Source organism: Salmo salar, chromosome ssa02, assembly GCF_905237065.1.
Source record: "Salmo salar chromosome ssa02, Ssal_v3.1, whole genome shotgun sequence".
Classification (NCBI taxonomy): domain Eukaryota; kingdom Metazoa; phylum Chordata; class Actinopteri; order Salmoniformes; family Salmonidae; genus Salmo; species Salmo salar.
Genome location: NC_059443.1, coordinates 18,718,994 through 18,733,366, shown reverse-complemented (window position 1 = coordinate 18,733,366; position 14,373 = coordinate 18,718,994). Strand labels below are relative to the sequence as shown.

At 46.6% G+C, this 14,373-nt stretch overlaps 2 protein-coding genes across 7 annotated transcripts in view; both read right to left on the bottom strand.

The window, feature by feature from the left end:
* LOC106605898 (nuclear pore membrane glycoprotein 210) overlaps positions 1-2,841 on the bottom strand; it is a 34,075-nt gene extending 31,234 nt beyond the window's left edge. For 2 of the 6 annotated variants that reach the window (XR_006760001.1, XR_006759999.1), the window contains exons 1-4: positions 2,363-2,840; positions 2,055-2,224; positions 1,836-1,967; positions 1,389-1,598 (exon numbers count right to left, since the gene is read on the bottom strand). The gene's annotated coding sequence lies outside the window, so the exon portion shown is untranslated. Of the gene's footprint in view, positions 1-1,388; positions 1,599-1,835; positions 1,968-2,054; positions 2,225-2,362 lie in introns of all 6 variants that reach the window. The other 4 variants (XR_006760000.1, XM_045698968.1, XR_006759995.1 and 1 more) reach the window with 4 other exon arrangements.
* Positions 2,842-7,681: 4,840 nt separating this feature from the next.
* LOC106605884 (small conductance calcium-activated potassium channel protein 2) overlaps positions 7,682-14,373 on the bottom strand; it is a 128,870-nt gene continuing 122,178 nt past the window's right edge. Inside the window, exons 8-10 of the mRNA XM_045698956.1 lie at positions 10,730-10,857; positions 10,069-10,138; positions 7,682-8,244 (exon numbers count right to left, since the gene is read on the bottom strand). Of these exons, the coding sequence (XP_045554912.1) occupies positions 7,876-8,244; positions 10,069-10,138; positions 10,730-10,857 (567 nt within the window). The 3' untranslated portion in view covers positions 7,682-7,875. The remainder of the gene's footprint in view (positions 8,245-10,068; positions 10,139-10,729; positions 10,858-14,373) is intronic.

The window sequence follows — 14,373 nt, the reverse complement described above, 5'->3', positions numbered from 1 at the left end:
TCAGTACTTTGTTGAAGCACCTTTGGCAGCGATTACAGCCTTGAGTCTTCTTGGGTATGACGCTACAAGCTTGTCACACCTGTATTTGGGGAGTTTCTCCCATTCTTCTCTGCAGATCTTCTCAAGCTCTGTCAGGATGGATGGGGAATGTCGCTGCACAGCTATTTTCAGGTCTCTCCAGAGATGTTCGATCGGGTTCAAGTCTGGGCTCTGGCTGGGTCACTCAAAGACATTCAAAAAATTGTCCCAAAGCCACTCGTGCATTGTCTTGGCTGTGTGCTTAGTCGTCCTGTTGGAAGGTGAACCTTCGCCCCAGTCTGAGGTCCTGAGGAGGTTTTCATCAAGTTCTCGCTGTACTTTGCTCCATTCATCTTTCCCACGATCTTGACTAGTCTCCTATTCCCTGCTGCTGAAAAACATCCACACAGCATGATGTACCACCACCATGCTTCACCGTAGGGATTGTGCCAGGTTTCCTCCAGACGTGACACTTGGCATTCAGGCCAAACAGTTCAAGCTTGGTTTCATCAGACCAGAGAATCTTGTTTCTCATGGTCTGAGAGTCCTTTAGGTGCCTTTTGGCAAATTCCAAGTGGGCTGTCATGTGCCTTTTACTGAAGAGTGGCTTCCGTCTGGCCACTCTATCATAAAGTCCTGATTGGTGGAGTGCTGCAGAGATTGTCCTTCTGGAAGGTTTTCCCATCTCCACAGAGGAACAATGGAGCTCTGTCAGAGTGACCTTCGGGTTCTTGGTCACCTTCTCCTCCGATTGCTGTTTGGCCGGGCGGCCAGCTCTAGGAAGTCTTGGAGGTTCCAAACTTCTTCCATTTAAGAATGATGGAGGCCACTGTGTTCTTGGGGATATTCAATGCTATAGACATTTTTTGGTACCCTTCCCCAGATCTGTGCCGGGACACAATCCTGTCTTGGAGCTCTACGGACAATTCCTTTGACCTCATGGCTTAGATTTGCTCTGACATGCACTGTCAACTGTGAGACCTTATATAGACAGGTGTGTGCCTTTCCAAATCATGTCCAATCAATTGAATTTACCACAGGTGGCCTCCAATCAAGTTGTAGAAACATCTCAAGGATGATCAATGGAAACAGGGTGTGAATGATTATGTAACTAAGGTATTTATTTATTTTATTTCTATTCTAAAAACCTGTTTTTGTTTTGACATTATGGGGTATTGTGTGTAGATTGATGAGGAAAATGTGTATTTAATCAATTTTAGAATAAGGCTGTAACGTAACAAAATGTGGAAAAAGTCAAGGGGTCTGAAAACTTTCCAAATGCACTGTACATAACGTTTTCAGTTGACTGTATGCTTCTTTCATCTTCCTTTGTCATTATTTCCCTCTTTCTCCATCCCTCTCGCTCTCACCTAACAATCTCTGCTTTCTGAGTCCTTTACTAGCCTCCACTCAAACTGTAGACCTGCCAGACTAGAGAGAAAGAGAGAGAGAGAGAGAGAGAGAGAAAGAGAGAGAGAGAGAGAGACTCCTGGTGCCAGAAGGGAGCAGTAGACACACAGATCCAGGATCCAGGTTCTTTAGCACAACAGTCAGCTTGAACTAGACCTGGCAGCCGAAAACTGTTGACAATAAACCAAAGTTTCCATTTAACCCTTTGGGTTTGAGTTTTTCCCTCTGTGAGCCTGGGGTACATTTGGATGTGTGGGACATTTAAGCTCAGCTCTCGAAGGAACATCAGTGGGCCCATGCTCAGCGCTCATTCATATGGAGGGATGAAAGGAGGAACAACCCCTTGTCTACATATTGACTGAGTTAAATGTGTGGGGTGGGTGATATGTCAATGACAAGGCGAGTACCTCCTGAGTCCAGTGCCATGACGGAGAGCACGAGGGGTGGGTCTTCGGTGAACAGTTGACGCGTCGTCGTGACAACCTGAATCTGCTTGATCTGGTCAACAATGACATCACAGCGCAGGGTATGGCCAGTCACTGAAAGATGATGGGGGCTGTTTAGTTACACCCTCCACACCCCTCCCTCTCTCCGTTCTGCTACACACACACACACACTCCCCTCACCAGAGTCCTGTCCTCGTATGATGCCGGCCCCTTGGTTAGTGTCCAGTGGAGCGGACAGAGGCCGGGCGGACACTAGGACCTGCTGGCTACAGGCTGATGGAGGGAGGATGGAGGGAGGGATGGAAGGAGAGATGGGCCAAACAACGACTGCCTGGGGTCGGGAGGACACCCTTAAAATATCACACACAGATAACTAAGTGGCATTATGTCTAATATTTCAGATGATACATCTTCTGCTTTTTTAGCACCACGACATCAACTTGGCAATCTGAATAGAAACATTCATGTCATCATTCACTGCCACTCACCATTTATAGCATCCCTTCTCTGCGTCAACGTGAAGTTGACATGATTATGATTTGATCTGGGCAAAAGTAACTTGGGAACATTCAGCCTTGTTGACTGGCTCAAAGCAATAATAGTTACACTAAAAATCAATCATTTACATAATACTTTAGAGTTTAAAACGGCCATTATTGTGAATACATTTTGAGGTCTCAACAAATGCGATCAGAACATTTAAACTAACGTTAGAGCAGTTTCCTTTTTTAAGCAACGTCGCATTGTTTACGTTGAACTGTTAACGCTAGCTAACGTTAACTAGCTAAACTTAGAGGTTTCGATAGCCATTGCTAGCGAACAAGTAATAAAAAACGATTTAAGTTCGTCATTGACTTGTCATTTCTAAATAAACGAATTAATGAGACAAAAACAGCAACTAAAAAGCTATTAAACTAAACCATTTGCAAAATGTAGGCAGACAACAACGCGTCACTATTATGGTTGTTTTTTGATCTCAGCTGCCAAAAACAAAAAAGTGCGTTCATGACGAGCTAGTGACAGAACAGTGACGTCATGTGTTTACAGTCTTGAACGTTGCCCAACCAACTCTACTCTTCTTGGGGCCCAAAATAATTATTTGGCCAGACAGACTACATTTGTTTTATCTAGCATTAAATTATTAAACTTTTTACATTAATATACAATACATTTTGTATCTCCAAGGAACAAATACAATGTTGCACCATAACACGTCTTCAAACACTCCTTATGCAGCTGCAACTAGATTATTTAAAGTGCCAATCTGCGATTAAAACAATAACAAAGCAGATGACCCGCCTCGCCTCTGTTTTGGTAAAAAGCTGAGGGATGGGCCTGAAGAAATGTAATCACTCTCAAACTCAGACATAGCTTTGGATGCAAGCAGTGATCACCCATAATATCAACATGATCGTTTTAACCATGTTTGGAGGCAAAACAGTGTTTGTTTACATTTACAATGTTTACAAACATTTTAGTCAAACAAGTTTATATTTTGGGTTCTGATGGGGTGTGACAGTTGAACTAAGCTCATGAGGAATTTATAAATTGGAGTAAACTAATTGACAACACTTAGGCTTCTACTTCCAGTTTATACATACTATATTAAAAAAATATGGCAAATAGAAATCAAAACTGGATGGTGTTCAGAGATAGATGGGAGGGGTTGAGTGGAGCTGAAGGATGAGACTAAAAACAAATAAAATATAACTATTGTAACATAAGCATTTATAAGTTATATTCTTCAAGAATCAATGGGTATATCATTCACTTATGTCAAATGTGTGTAACAAGTGCAGATTGCCAACAATGTGAGGTGTAAATTGGCCTGGGGAAAGAAAACACTTGCATTTTAGCATGTAGGCCACATTGTATTGCCAATAAAATCAGGTATTCTAACATAGGAAAAGGAAAGGGGGATACCTAGTCAGTTGTACAACTGAATGTATACAACTGAAATGTGTCTTCCGCATTTAACCCAACTCCTCTGAATCAGAGAGGTGTGGAGAACTGCCTTAATCGACATCCAGGTCTCCGGCGCCCGGGGAACAGTGAGTTAACTGCCTTGCTCAGGGGCAGAACGACAGATTTTTACCTTGTCAGCTCTGGATTTGATCAAGCAACCTTTCGGAACAGGACAGGTTTCTACAGTCAGAGTAGTTTTTATACTGCAGGTGTCACGTTCGTTCTAATAATGATCGGACCAAGGCGCAGCGTGAGTATCGTTCCACATCTTTATTAATATGTGAATCTATGCAAGACATACAATAAACTATAAACAAAACAACAAACCGTGACGACAGAGGTGCAACATGCACTAACTCAAAATAAGATCCCACAAACAACAGGTGGGAAAAGGCTGCCTAAATATGATCCCCAATCAGAGACAACGATAGACAGCTGCCTCTGATTGAGAACCATATCAGGCCAACATAGAAATACAACATCTAGATAAGGACTTTGAAACGTCGCCGGAGGTTCCGGACTATGAAACGTCGCCGGAGGTTCCGGACTGGGAACTGTCGCCGGAAGCTCTGGACTGGGAACTGTCGCCGGAAGCTCTGGACTGGGAACTGTCGCCGGAAGCTCTGGACTGGGAAGGCGCACTGGAGGCCTGATGCGTGGAACCGGGACAGGTGGCACCAGACTGGTGACACGCACCTCAGGGCGAGTGCGGGGAGCAGGCACAGGATGTACCTGACTGGGGACACGCACTTCAGGAAGAGTGCGAGGAGCAGGCACAGGACGTACTGGGCTGTGGAGGCGCACTGGAGACCTGGTGCTTATGTAACCGATGTGAAATGGCTAGTTAGTTAGCGGTGGTGCGCGCTAATAGCGTTTCAATCGGTGACGTCACTCGCTCTGAGACTTGAAGTAGGGTTGCCCCTTGCGTTGCAAGGGCCGCGGCTTTTGTGGCGCGATGGGTAACGATGCTTCGTGGGGTGTCAGTTGTTGATGTGTGCAAGGGTCCCTGGTTCGAGCCCAGGTTGGGGCGAAGAGAGGGACGGAACCTACACTGTTACATTTAGAACCGGTGCAGGATATACCGGACCCTGGAGGCGCACTGGAGGTCTGGAGCGTAGAGCTGGCACAACCCGTCCTGGCTGGATACTCATTTTAGCCCCGCAAGTGCGGGGCGCTGGCACACGACGCACTGGGCTGTGAAGGCGCACTGGTGACACAGTGCGTAGAGCCGGCGCAGGATATCCTGGACTGAGGAGACGTACTGGAGACCAGGAGCGCTTAGTCGGCACAACCCGTCCTGGCTGAATGCCCACTCTAGCCCGGAAAATGCGGGGAGCCGGGAATGAGCGCACCGGGCTGTGAATGCGCACTGGAGATACAGTGCGTATCGCCGCATAACACGCTGCCTGACCGGTCACACGCTCCCCACGGTAAGCACGGAGAGTTGGCTCAGGTCTAAACCCTGACTCCGCCAATCTCCCCGTGTGCCCCCCCCCAAATGTTTTTTGGAGCTGCCTCTCGGGCTTCCGTTGTTGTTCTAACTCCTCGTATCGTCGCCATTCCTCTCTTGCTGCCTCCATCTGCTCCCTTGAACGGCGATACTCTCCACTTCGCGTCCAGGGCCCTGCTCCACTCATGATCTCCTCCCATGTCCACTCATCCTGGCCACGCTGCTTGGTCCGTTTTTGGTGGGATCTGCTGTCACGTTTGTGTGTAGAGAAGAACCAAGGCGCAGCGTGAGTATCGTTCCACATCTTTATTAATATGTGAAACTATGCAAGACATACAATAAACAAAACAACAAACCGTGACGACAGAGGTGCAACATGCACTAACTCAAAATAAAATCCCACAAACAACAGGTGGGAAAAGGCTGCCTAAATATGATCCCCAATCAGAGATAACGATAGACAGCTGCCTCTGATTGAGAACCATATCACGCCAACATAGAAATAGAACATCTAGATAACCCACCCTAGTCACACCCCAACCTAACCAAAATAGAGAATAAAAAGGATCTCTAAGGTCAGGGCATGACAGCAGGTAAACTGTAATGATTCGAAAGAAGAAAGAACAGGCAAGCCAAAATTCACCCAATAACTCAGTGATGTTATATAGATATATACTTTATTAATTATCTCTGATAAAATAAAATTACAAAATAATTTCACCCTCAAACGCACCTCCCTTGTCCATTACTTATTATTATTAAAGTTTATTATTAATACACTTATCATAATTGTCAGGACGAATGAGAAGAATACTATAGTATAATAATAGTAGATATTAGCTATAACCGTTAAATCGTAATGGTAGAAAAGACTGAGCAATACAAAGCTATGTAGATTTCAGTAACAGTATACTGTACAGTACAATATTCCAAGTGGGTGTAATTCAGTATTCCGGCCACAGAATGTCACTATAAGACAGTTTTCAAAATGGTCTCCGTAGAAAGGGCTTACAGAAGTAAAATAGTATTTTATTCCATCACATCATAATAATTATTCTCTCATATATAGTCTCTTCGTCTACAGGGTTAAGTTTAGTAAGCAACCGTTTCTCTCTTGCCATGGTTTGGTTAATATTCCTTCATTCCCTGTCTATGGCAGTCCATCGAGCACAGTGAAAAGTGCAGTCCATAAAGCACTAGTACTAGTCCAAATCCAATGTTCCTTGAAAAACATTGTCAGGAAATCTGAAACTCCTCTTCCCATCTCTTCTCCCCAGTGACATCCTCTTCTGCCTCTCTTTTGTAGTCCATTTGAGAGAGAGCACTTTGGTAGATTGTGTGTGTGTGTCCGCATGTGGGTGTGGTTCAGCGTGTATGTGTGTGGGTTTAGGCATATTTGTGCCCCTGTGCAAACTGTGTGCTTGTGGTTTGAAATGTATAGCATACATTCATTAAAACAGAGTTTTGGGAACGTGTGTGCATAAGGAAATATGGCAGTAGTGTTTCCTTGGACCGTGTCTATGCTCTCTGTGTCAAGTAATAAATGCCTGGCAGTATGTTCTTTTCAGTTGGACTTAGTGCATTGTCTGCTTGGCAGTAATAGGCTATACTATAGTGTTTTATAGTCTACTATAGTATGCTGCGCAATATTGTGTGCTATTTTGTGTGTGTGTGTGTGTGTGTGTGTGTTTGCTGTGTATTTTGTTGTGGTGTGTTTATGTTGCCATGGTGTGTGTGTATGTGTGTGTTAAAAGGTAGGCATACTACATGGAGAGTGTGTGTTGTGTGTGTTTGTGTGTGTGTGTGTGTGCATGCGTGCGTGTGTGGTGTTTAGTATGTATTATGGTCGTTGATTAAATGGTTCATTAAAGGGATGCTCGTTACCACACAAGTAGCAGTTAGATAGAAAATAGATCATAAGGACAAAAAGTCATAGTCAATAATTCCTGATGGAGGGAGGGGAGGGAAGAGGGAGAGAGATGGAGGGAGAGAAAGAGATGAAGAGAAAGAGGGATAGAGAGGGATGAATGGAAAAAGAGAGGGAGATGTTTTCCTTTCATTAGATTGGATTCTATTAAAGACCTCTGTAATTTGTCCTGGTTATCTGTTTCCCCCTTCATCCCCCTTTCCCCCCTCTCCGTTTCCATCCCCTTCTCTCTCTTCCAAACTCCCTCCACTTCCTTGGCTTCTCTCTCTCCCAACCTCCCTCCACCTCCTTGGCCCTCCCTCCCTCCCTCCCTCCCTCCCTCCCTCCCTCCCTCCCTCCCTCCCTCCCTCCCTCCCTCCCTCCCTCTCACAGCCTCTTATCTCTGATCCTTTCCCTCACCTTCCCTCATTTCCCCCACTCCTCTATTTTTCTCCCCTATCCCACCCCTCCTCCCTACTCCTTTCCTTAGCAGCTGGATGAGCTAGTGTTGGGCATCTGGCTACCCTCCCTTACCCATCCATCCTCCTCCCTCCTCCTCTCTGCAGCATCTGAAGTTGCTAGTATTTGGGCTGACCTCATCCCGTATTCTTATTGGCCCTCTATCTCCTCCTCTACCCTCACCTCTTCTTTCCCCTTCCCATCCTCTCCTCCTCCTCTCTTCAACAACTAGAAGTGCTAGTATTGGGACTAGTGCTGCCCTCTATGGTTCCTTCTGGGGGCTGCTGTGGCTCTGGGGCCAGTGTTGTGCTTGGGGTCAGGGCATGGGCAGGGGCCAGCTGAGCAACAGGGACCAGGGCTGTCCCTCCTCCACCTGCACCTCCCCATCCTCCTCCTCTGTAGTCCCTCTCTCGGAGCAGGTGGAGCAGGGTGGTGTGCTGGGCAGACAGCGTGGCAGACAGGTGGGCAGGAAGGGCACTGAAGCCGGAGGTCAGCTGTTCCACCCGCGTTTCCAGAGACAGCATCTGCCGCTCCAGGTCCTCACTGCGATCGTTCAGCTCCGACATCAGCTCGTACATCACACTTTGCATCTGTACACACACACACACACGCACAGGGAGAGAGGAAGAGAGGGAGATCATTCAGGAATGACATCAGCAGGGTTGGAGTAAATTTGAATTAAAGTCACTCAATTCAGGAAGTGATGTGAATTGTTTTATTTCAGTTTACTTCCTGAACTGACAGACTTCAATTAGAATTAACCCAATCACTGGAGAGATATGGAGGATTGAGTAAAAGAGCCATGAAAAAGAGAATGAGAAAGAGAGAGAGAGAAGAGAAGAGGAGTGAGTGTGAGGAAGGGAACCCTCTGTGTGGGCTTTATCATCTGGTAAAGGCTGAATAAGAAAGGAGAGAGAGAGAGAGAGTCAAGGCCTGAATAAGAAAGGAGAGAGAGAGAGAGTCAAGGCTGAATAAGAAAGGAGAGAGAGAGAGTCAAGGCCTGAATAAGAAAGGAGAGAGAGAGAGTTTAGGGCTGAATAAGAAAGGAGAGAGAGAGAGAGAGAGAGAGTTTAGGGCTGAATAAGAAGAGAGAGAGAGAGAGTTTAGGGCTGAATAAGAAAGGAGAGAGAGAGAGAGAGAGTACAGGTAGATAGAACAACCCTCCATCGCCCATCAGAGCAGCGTAACCATGGTAAAGAGTGGCCGATTGAAAATATTTGTGGTAGAAGGCACTGATCCATAGAGACATAGAGTTTAGGGCTGAATAAGAAGAGAGAGGGAGTTAAGGGCTGAATAAGAAAGGAGAGAGAGAGAGAGAGTTGACAGAGTTTAGGGCTGAATAAGAAGAGAGAGGGAGTTAAGGGCTGAATAAGAAAGGAGAGAGAGAGTTTAGGGCTGAATAAGAAGAGAGAGGGAGTTAAGGGCTGAATAAGAAAGGAGAGAGAGAGAGAGAGAGTTTAGGGCTGAATAAGAAGAGAGAGAGAGAGTTTAGGGCTGAATAAGAAAGGAGAGAGAGAGAGAGAGTACAGGTAGATAGAACAACCCTCCATCGCCCATCAGAGCAGCGTAACCATGGTAAAGAGTGGCCGATTGAAAATATTTGTGGCAGAAGGCACTGATCCATAGAGACACACACACACCACCTACACACCGAACCACCCTCTCTCTTTCTCTGTCTCTCTTTCTCTCTCTCACGCATTCACACCCACACATTAACAGAAATACACCCCCTCCCTCTCTCCTCTCGTTTTCTCTCTCTGTCATCCCATTTTTAACACTTGTTCCGGTTGCTAGGAGACACAAAGCCACAGAAACAGACGGGTCAGAATGGAAACAGCGGAATGCTGAGATATATTTGGGGGGCAAAGTTATGTGTGTGTCAGAGGGTATTGCATGTGGTGTGTTTGTGTGTGTGTGTGTGTGTGTGTGTGTGTGTGTGTGTGTGTGTGTGTGTGTGTGTGTGTGTGTGTGTGTGTGTGTGTGTGTGTGTGTGTGTGCTTCTTAAATACCAGCCCCTCGTATCATGCTTGGACAGCTTTGGATATAAGCGCAAGTTAGTAGCACTGATATGTGGCAGTCTCAGCCACGTACATAGACTAACAGTACATGGCCTTCAGATTGCAGGCCTGAGTACAGTAAGACTAAAGCAAAGTAACTAGCGAGCTACTGCTCCGTCTCAGCTGTTATGGGCAGCCTAGCTGTTTGGAGGAGGTGCTTTCTGTATCCGGAAGTGTCCATGTACTATAGCATTGCTCTACGTGTGTGTGTGTGTGTGTGTGTGTGTGTGTGTGTGTGTGTGTGTGTGTGTGTGTGTGTGTGTGTGTGTGTGTGTGTGTGTGTGTGTGTGTGTGTGTGTGTGTGTGTGTGTGTGTGTGTGTGTGTGTGTGTGTGTGTGTGTGTGATGTGTGTGTCACCTTTGAGAGGTCCACCAGAGTGTTGGCCTGATCACTCAGTTTCCTCTGCTCCATCTTCACACTACGCAGTCTGCAAAAAAACACACACATACACTGTTACACACACATCGATGATACATCCACAAAAGAGTTAAGCCAGAAAACTGCTAGGTCACAGCCAGGTAACAGTTATTAGCCCAGCTAGATTAGCAGCAGGTGTATAGCATCAGATTCTAGAATTAGACAGCATAGACCAGACCAGGAAGTACATACAGTAGAAGCCAACTGGTCCAACAGCTTCAGTTAGCACCATTCACTAGACAGGAGTTCCCTTCGGCTTCCAGAGCTGGTATAAACCCATCATTGTCTAATCTATTTTCATGTCAGTCTAGACAGGTGTCAGACTAGCTAGCCAACCTCTACAACTAATTAACACAGGTTAACCACTGTTTGCATGGTCAATGGCGTTTTTTATTCATCATGGATGAGCTAGCTAGAAATAGGTAAACACTTCTATCAGGATGTTTCTCATAATGATGCTGGGTCAGCCCTGTCAACCTATCACAATGCAGTGTTTCCTGTCCTGGAACTAACCACAGACTAGACAACATGTCTGGGTTGTTAATACATGGAAGTGTATTGAGGGCTGCGGGTCAGTGATGTGATGGGTGTGTGCTCTCACTGGTGGATGGCCTGCAGGAACTTCCTCTGGTGTTTGCGGACTCTGGAGTGGTCAATCTTCTTCTGTAGTTTGGTGTGTTTGTAGATGAGCCAAGTCTCCCTCAGAACGTTGGCTGCAGCATTTTTTATCTGCACGGAGAGAACACACACACACACACACACACAGTTACACATTAGCAAGTCAGGTAGCAGATCTACCCGGCCTATTCCCCGGCCCCATCTCTCTCTATCTTCCTCTCTCTCGTTCTTAGTCTCTATCTCTCTATCTCTCCCTCCACACACAGACAATGTCTTCTTCTGTCAACGCGCTCCTCTGATTTTCTGTTCCCCTGGAGAGTAAAACAGTCCCTACTCTCTCTGTCCCTCCACAAACATTTGCTCACACACTGTCCGTAGGGAGAGTCAGCCTCCACAGCCAAAATATATTAATCCACACACAGACCTGTCCTTAGAGAGTCAGCCTCCACAGCCCAATACTATTCATCCACACAGACCTGTCCTTAGGGAGAGTCAGCCTCCACAGCCCAATACTATTCATCCACACAGACCTGTCCTTAGGGAGAGTCAGCCTCCACAGCCCAATACTATTCATCGACACAGACCTGTCCTTAGGGAGACGCAGCCTCCACAGCCCAATACTATTCATCAACACACAGACCTGTCCTTCGGGAGAGTCAGCCTCCACAGCCCAATACTATTCATCCGCACAGACCTGTCCTTAGGGAGAGTCAGCCTCCACAGCCCAATACTATTCATCCACACAGACCTGTTCGAAGAGATTCCATCAAGCAATCCCTGGGCTTCAATTACCTCTTCTGCCAATTGGCCTGAACCCTTTTCTGCCGACACGGAACCCCGCCGATCCATCACGACTGGTCTGCTGACATAACCGTCCGAGGGGGTTTCAACAGACTTTCCCGTTGCGACGTCCCCCTGAGGCCCATCTGCTAGCCTGTTGCTAGCCCCGGCCTGCTAGCTGTCTGAATCGCCATGCCTCCAGCTCGCCTAGCTACTCACTGGACCCTATGATCACTCGGCTACACATGCCTCTCCCTAATGTCAATATACCCTGTCTACTGCCGTTTTGGTTTATCATGTTTGTCTTATTTCACTGTAGAGCCTCCAGCCCTGCTCAATATGCCTTAGCTAGCCCTGTTGTTCCACCCCCCCACACATGCAGTGACCGCACCTGGCTTAAATGGTGCCCCTAGAGACAAAACCTCTTTCATCATCACTCAATGCCTAGGCTTATGTCCACTGTACTCACATCCTACCATACCCTTGTCTGTACATTATGCCTTGAACCTATTCTTCCGCGCCCAGAAACCTGCTCCTTTTATCCTCCGTTCCGAACGCACTAGATAACCAGTTCTTTTAGCTTTTGGCCGTACTCTTATCCTACCCCTCCTTTGTTCCTCTGGTGATGTAGAGGTTAACCCAGGCCCTGCAGGCCCCAGCATCACTCCCATTCCCCAGGCACTCTCATTTGTTGACTTCTGTAACCGTAAAAGCCTTGGTTTTATGCATGTTAACATTAGAAGCCTCCTCCCTAAGTTTGTTTTATTCACTGCTTTAGCACACTCCGCCAAACCGGATGTCCTAGCCGTGTCTGAGTCCTGGCTTAAGAAGGCCACCAAAAATCCTGAAATTTCCATCCCTAGCTATAACATTTTCCGACAAGATAGAACTGCCAAAGGGGCGGAGTTGCAATCTACTGTAGAGATAGCCTGCAGAGTTCTGTCATACTATCCAGGTCTGTGCCCAAACAATTCAAACTTCTACTTTTAAAAATCCACCTTTCCAGAAACAAGTCTCTCACCGTTGCCGCTTGTTATAGACCCCCCTCGGCCCCCAGTTGTGCCCTGGACACCATATGTGAATTGATCGCCCCCCCCCCCATCTATCTTCAGAGTTCATACTGTTAGGTGACCAAACTGGGACATGCTTAACACCCCGGCCATCCTACAATCTAAGCTAGATGCCTTCAATCTCACACAAATCATCAAGGAACCTACCAGGTACAACCCTAAATCCGTAACCATGGGCACCCTCTTAGATATCATCCTGACCAACCTGCCCTCTAAATACATCTCTGCTGTCTTCAACCAGGATCTCAGCGATCACTGCCTCATTGCCTGCGTGCGTACTGGGTCCGCGGTCAAACGACCACCCCTCATCACTGTCAAACGCTCCTTAAAACACTTCAGCGAGCAGGCCTTTCTAATCGACCTGGCCCGGGTATCCTGGAAGGATATTGACCTCATCCTGTCAGTAGAGGATGCCTGGTTGCTCTTCAAAAGTGCTTTCCTCTCCATCTTAAATAAGCATGCCCCATTCAAAAAATGTAGAACTTAGAACAGATATAGCCCTTGGTTCCCCCCAGACTTGACTGCCCTTGACCAGCACAAAAACATCCTGTGGCGTTCTGCATTAGCATCGAATAGCCCCTGCGATATGCAACTTTTCAGGGAAGTCAGGAACCAATATACTCAGACAGTTAGGAAAGCTAAGGCTAGCTTTTTCAAACAGAAATGTTCTTCCTGTAGCACTAATTCCAAAACGATTTGGGCACACTGTAAAGTCCATGGAGAATAAGAGCACCTCCTCCCAGCTGCCCACTGCACTGAGGATAGGGAACACTGTCACCACCGTTAAATCTACAATAATCGATAATTTCAGTAAGCATTTTTCCACTGCTGGCCATGCTTTCCACCTGGCTAACCCTACCCCGGCCAACATCTCAGCACCCCCTGCAGCAACTTGCCCAACTTGCCCATTCTGCATACATCTGGCCCTTCTTTGAATACTGTGCTAACAAAACTCCAAACGAGCTTCAACGCCATTCAACTCTCCTTCTGTGGCCTCCGACTGCTTTTAAATGCTAGTAAAACTAAATGCATGCTCTTCAACCGATTGCTGCCTGCACCCTCCCACCCAACTAGCATCACTACTCTGGATGGTTCCGACCTAGAATATGTGGACAACTACAAATACCTAGGTGTCTGGCTAGACTATAAACTCTCCTTCCAGACTCACATTATGCATCTCCAATCCAAAAATAAATCTAGAATTGGCTTCCTATTTCGCCACAAAGCCTCCTTCACTCATGCTGCCAAACATACCCTCGTAAAACTGACTAACCTACCAATCCTTGACTTCGGCGATGTCATTTACAAAATAGCCTCCAACACTCTACTCAGCAAACTTAGTTTTACTAGGAAAATAACCTCACACTCAACGTCAACAAAACAAAGGAGATGATCGTGGACTTCAGGAAACAGCAGAGGGAGCACCCCTTATCCACATCGACGGGACAGTAGTGGAGAAGGTGGAAAATTTTATGTTCCTCGGCATACATATCACAAACAAACTGAAATGGTCCACCCACACAGACAGTGTGGTGAAGAAGGCGCAACAGCGCCTCTTCAACCTCAGGAGGCTGAAGAAACTTGGCTTGTCACCAAAAACACTCACAAACGTTTACAGATGCACAATCGAGAGCACCTGTCCTTAGGGAGAGTCAGCCTCCACAGCCCAATACTATTCATTCACACAGAGACCTGTCCTTAGGGAGAGTCAGAGGAGAGACCTGGGAGGAGTCACAGTCACCGCCTCTGCCATTTTAAATCACATTCTAACACACAC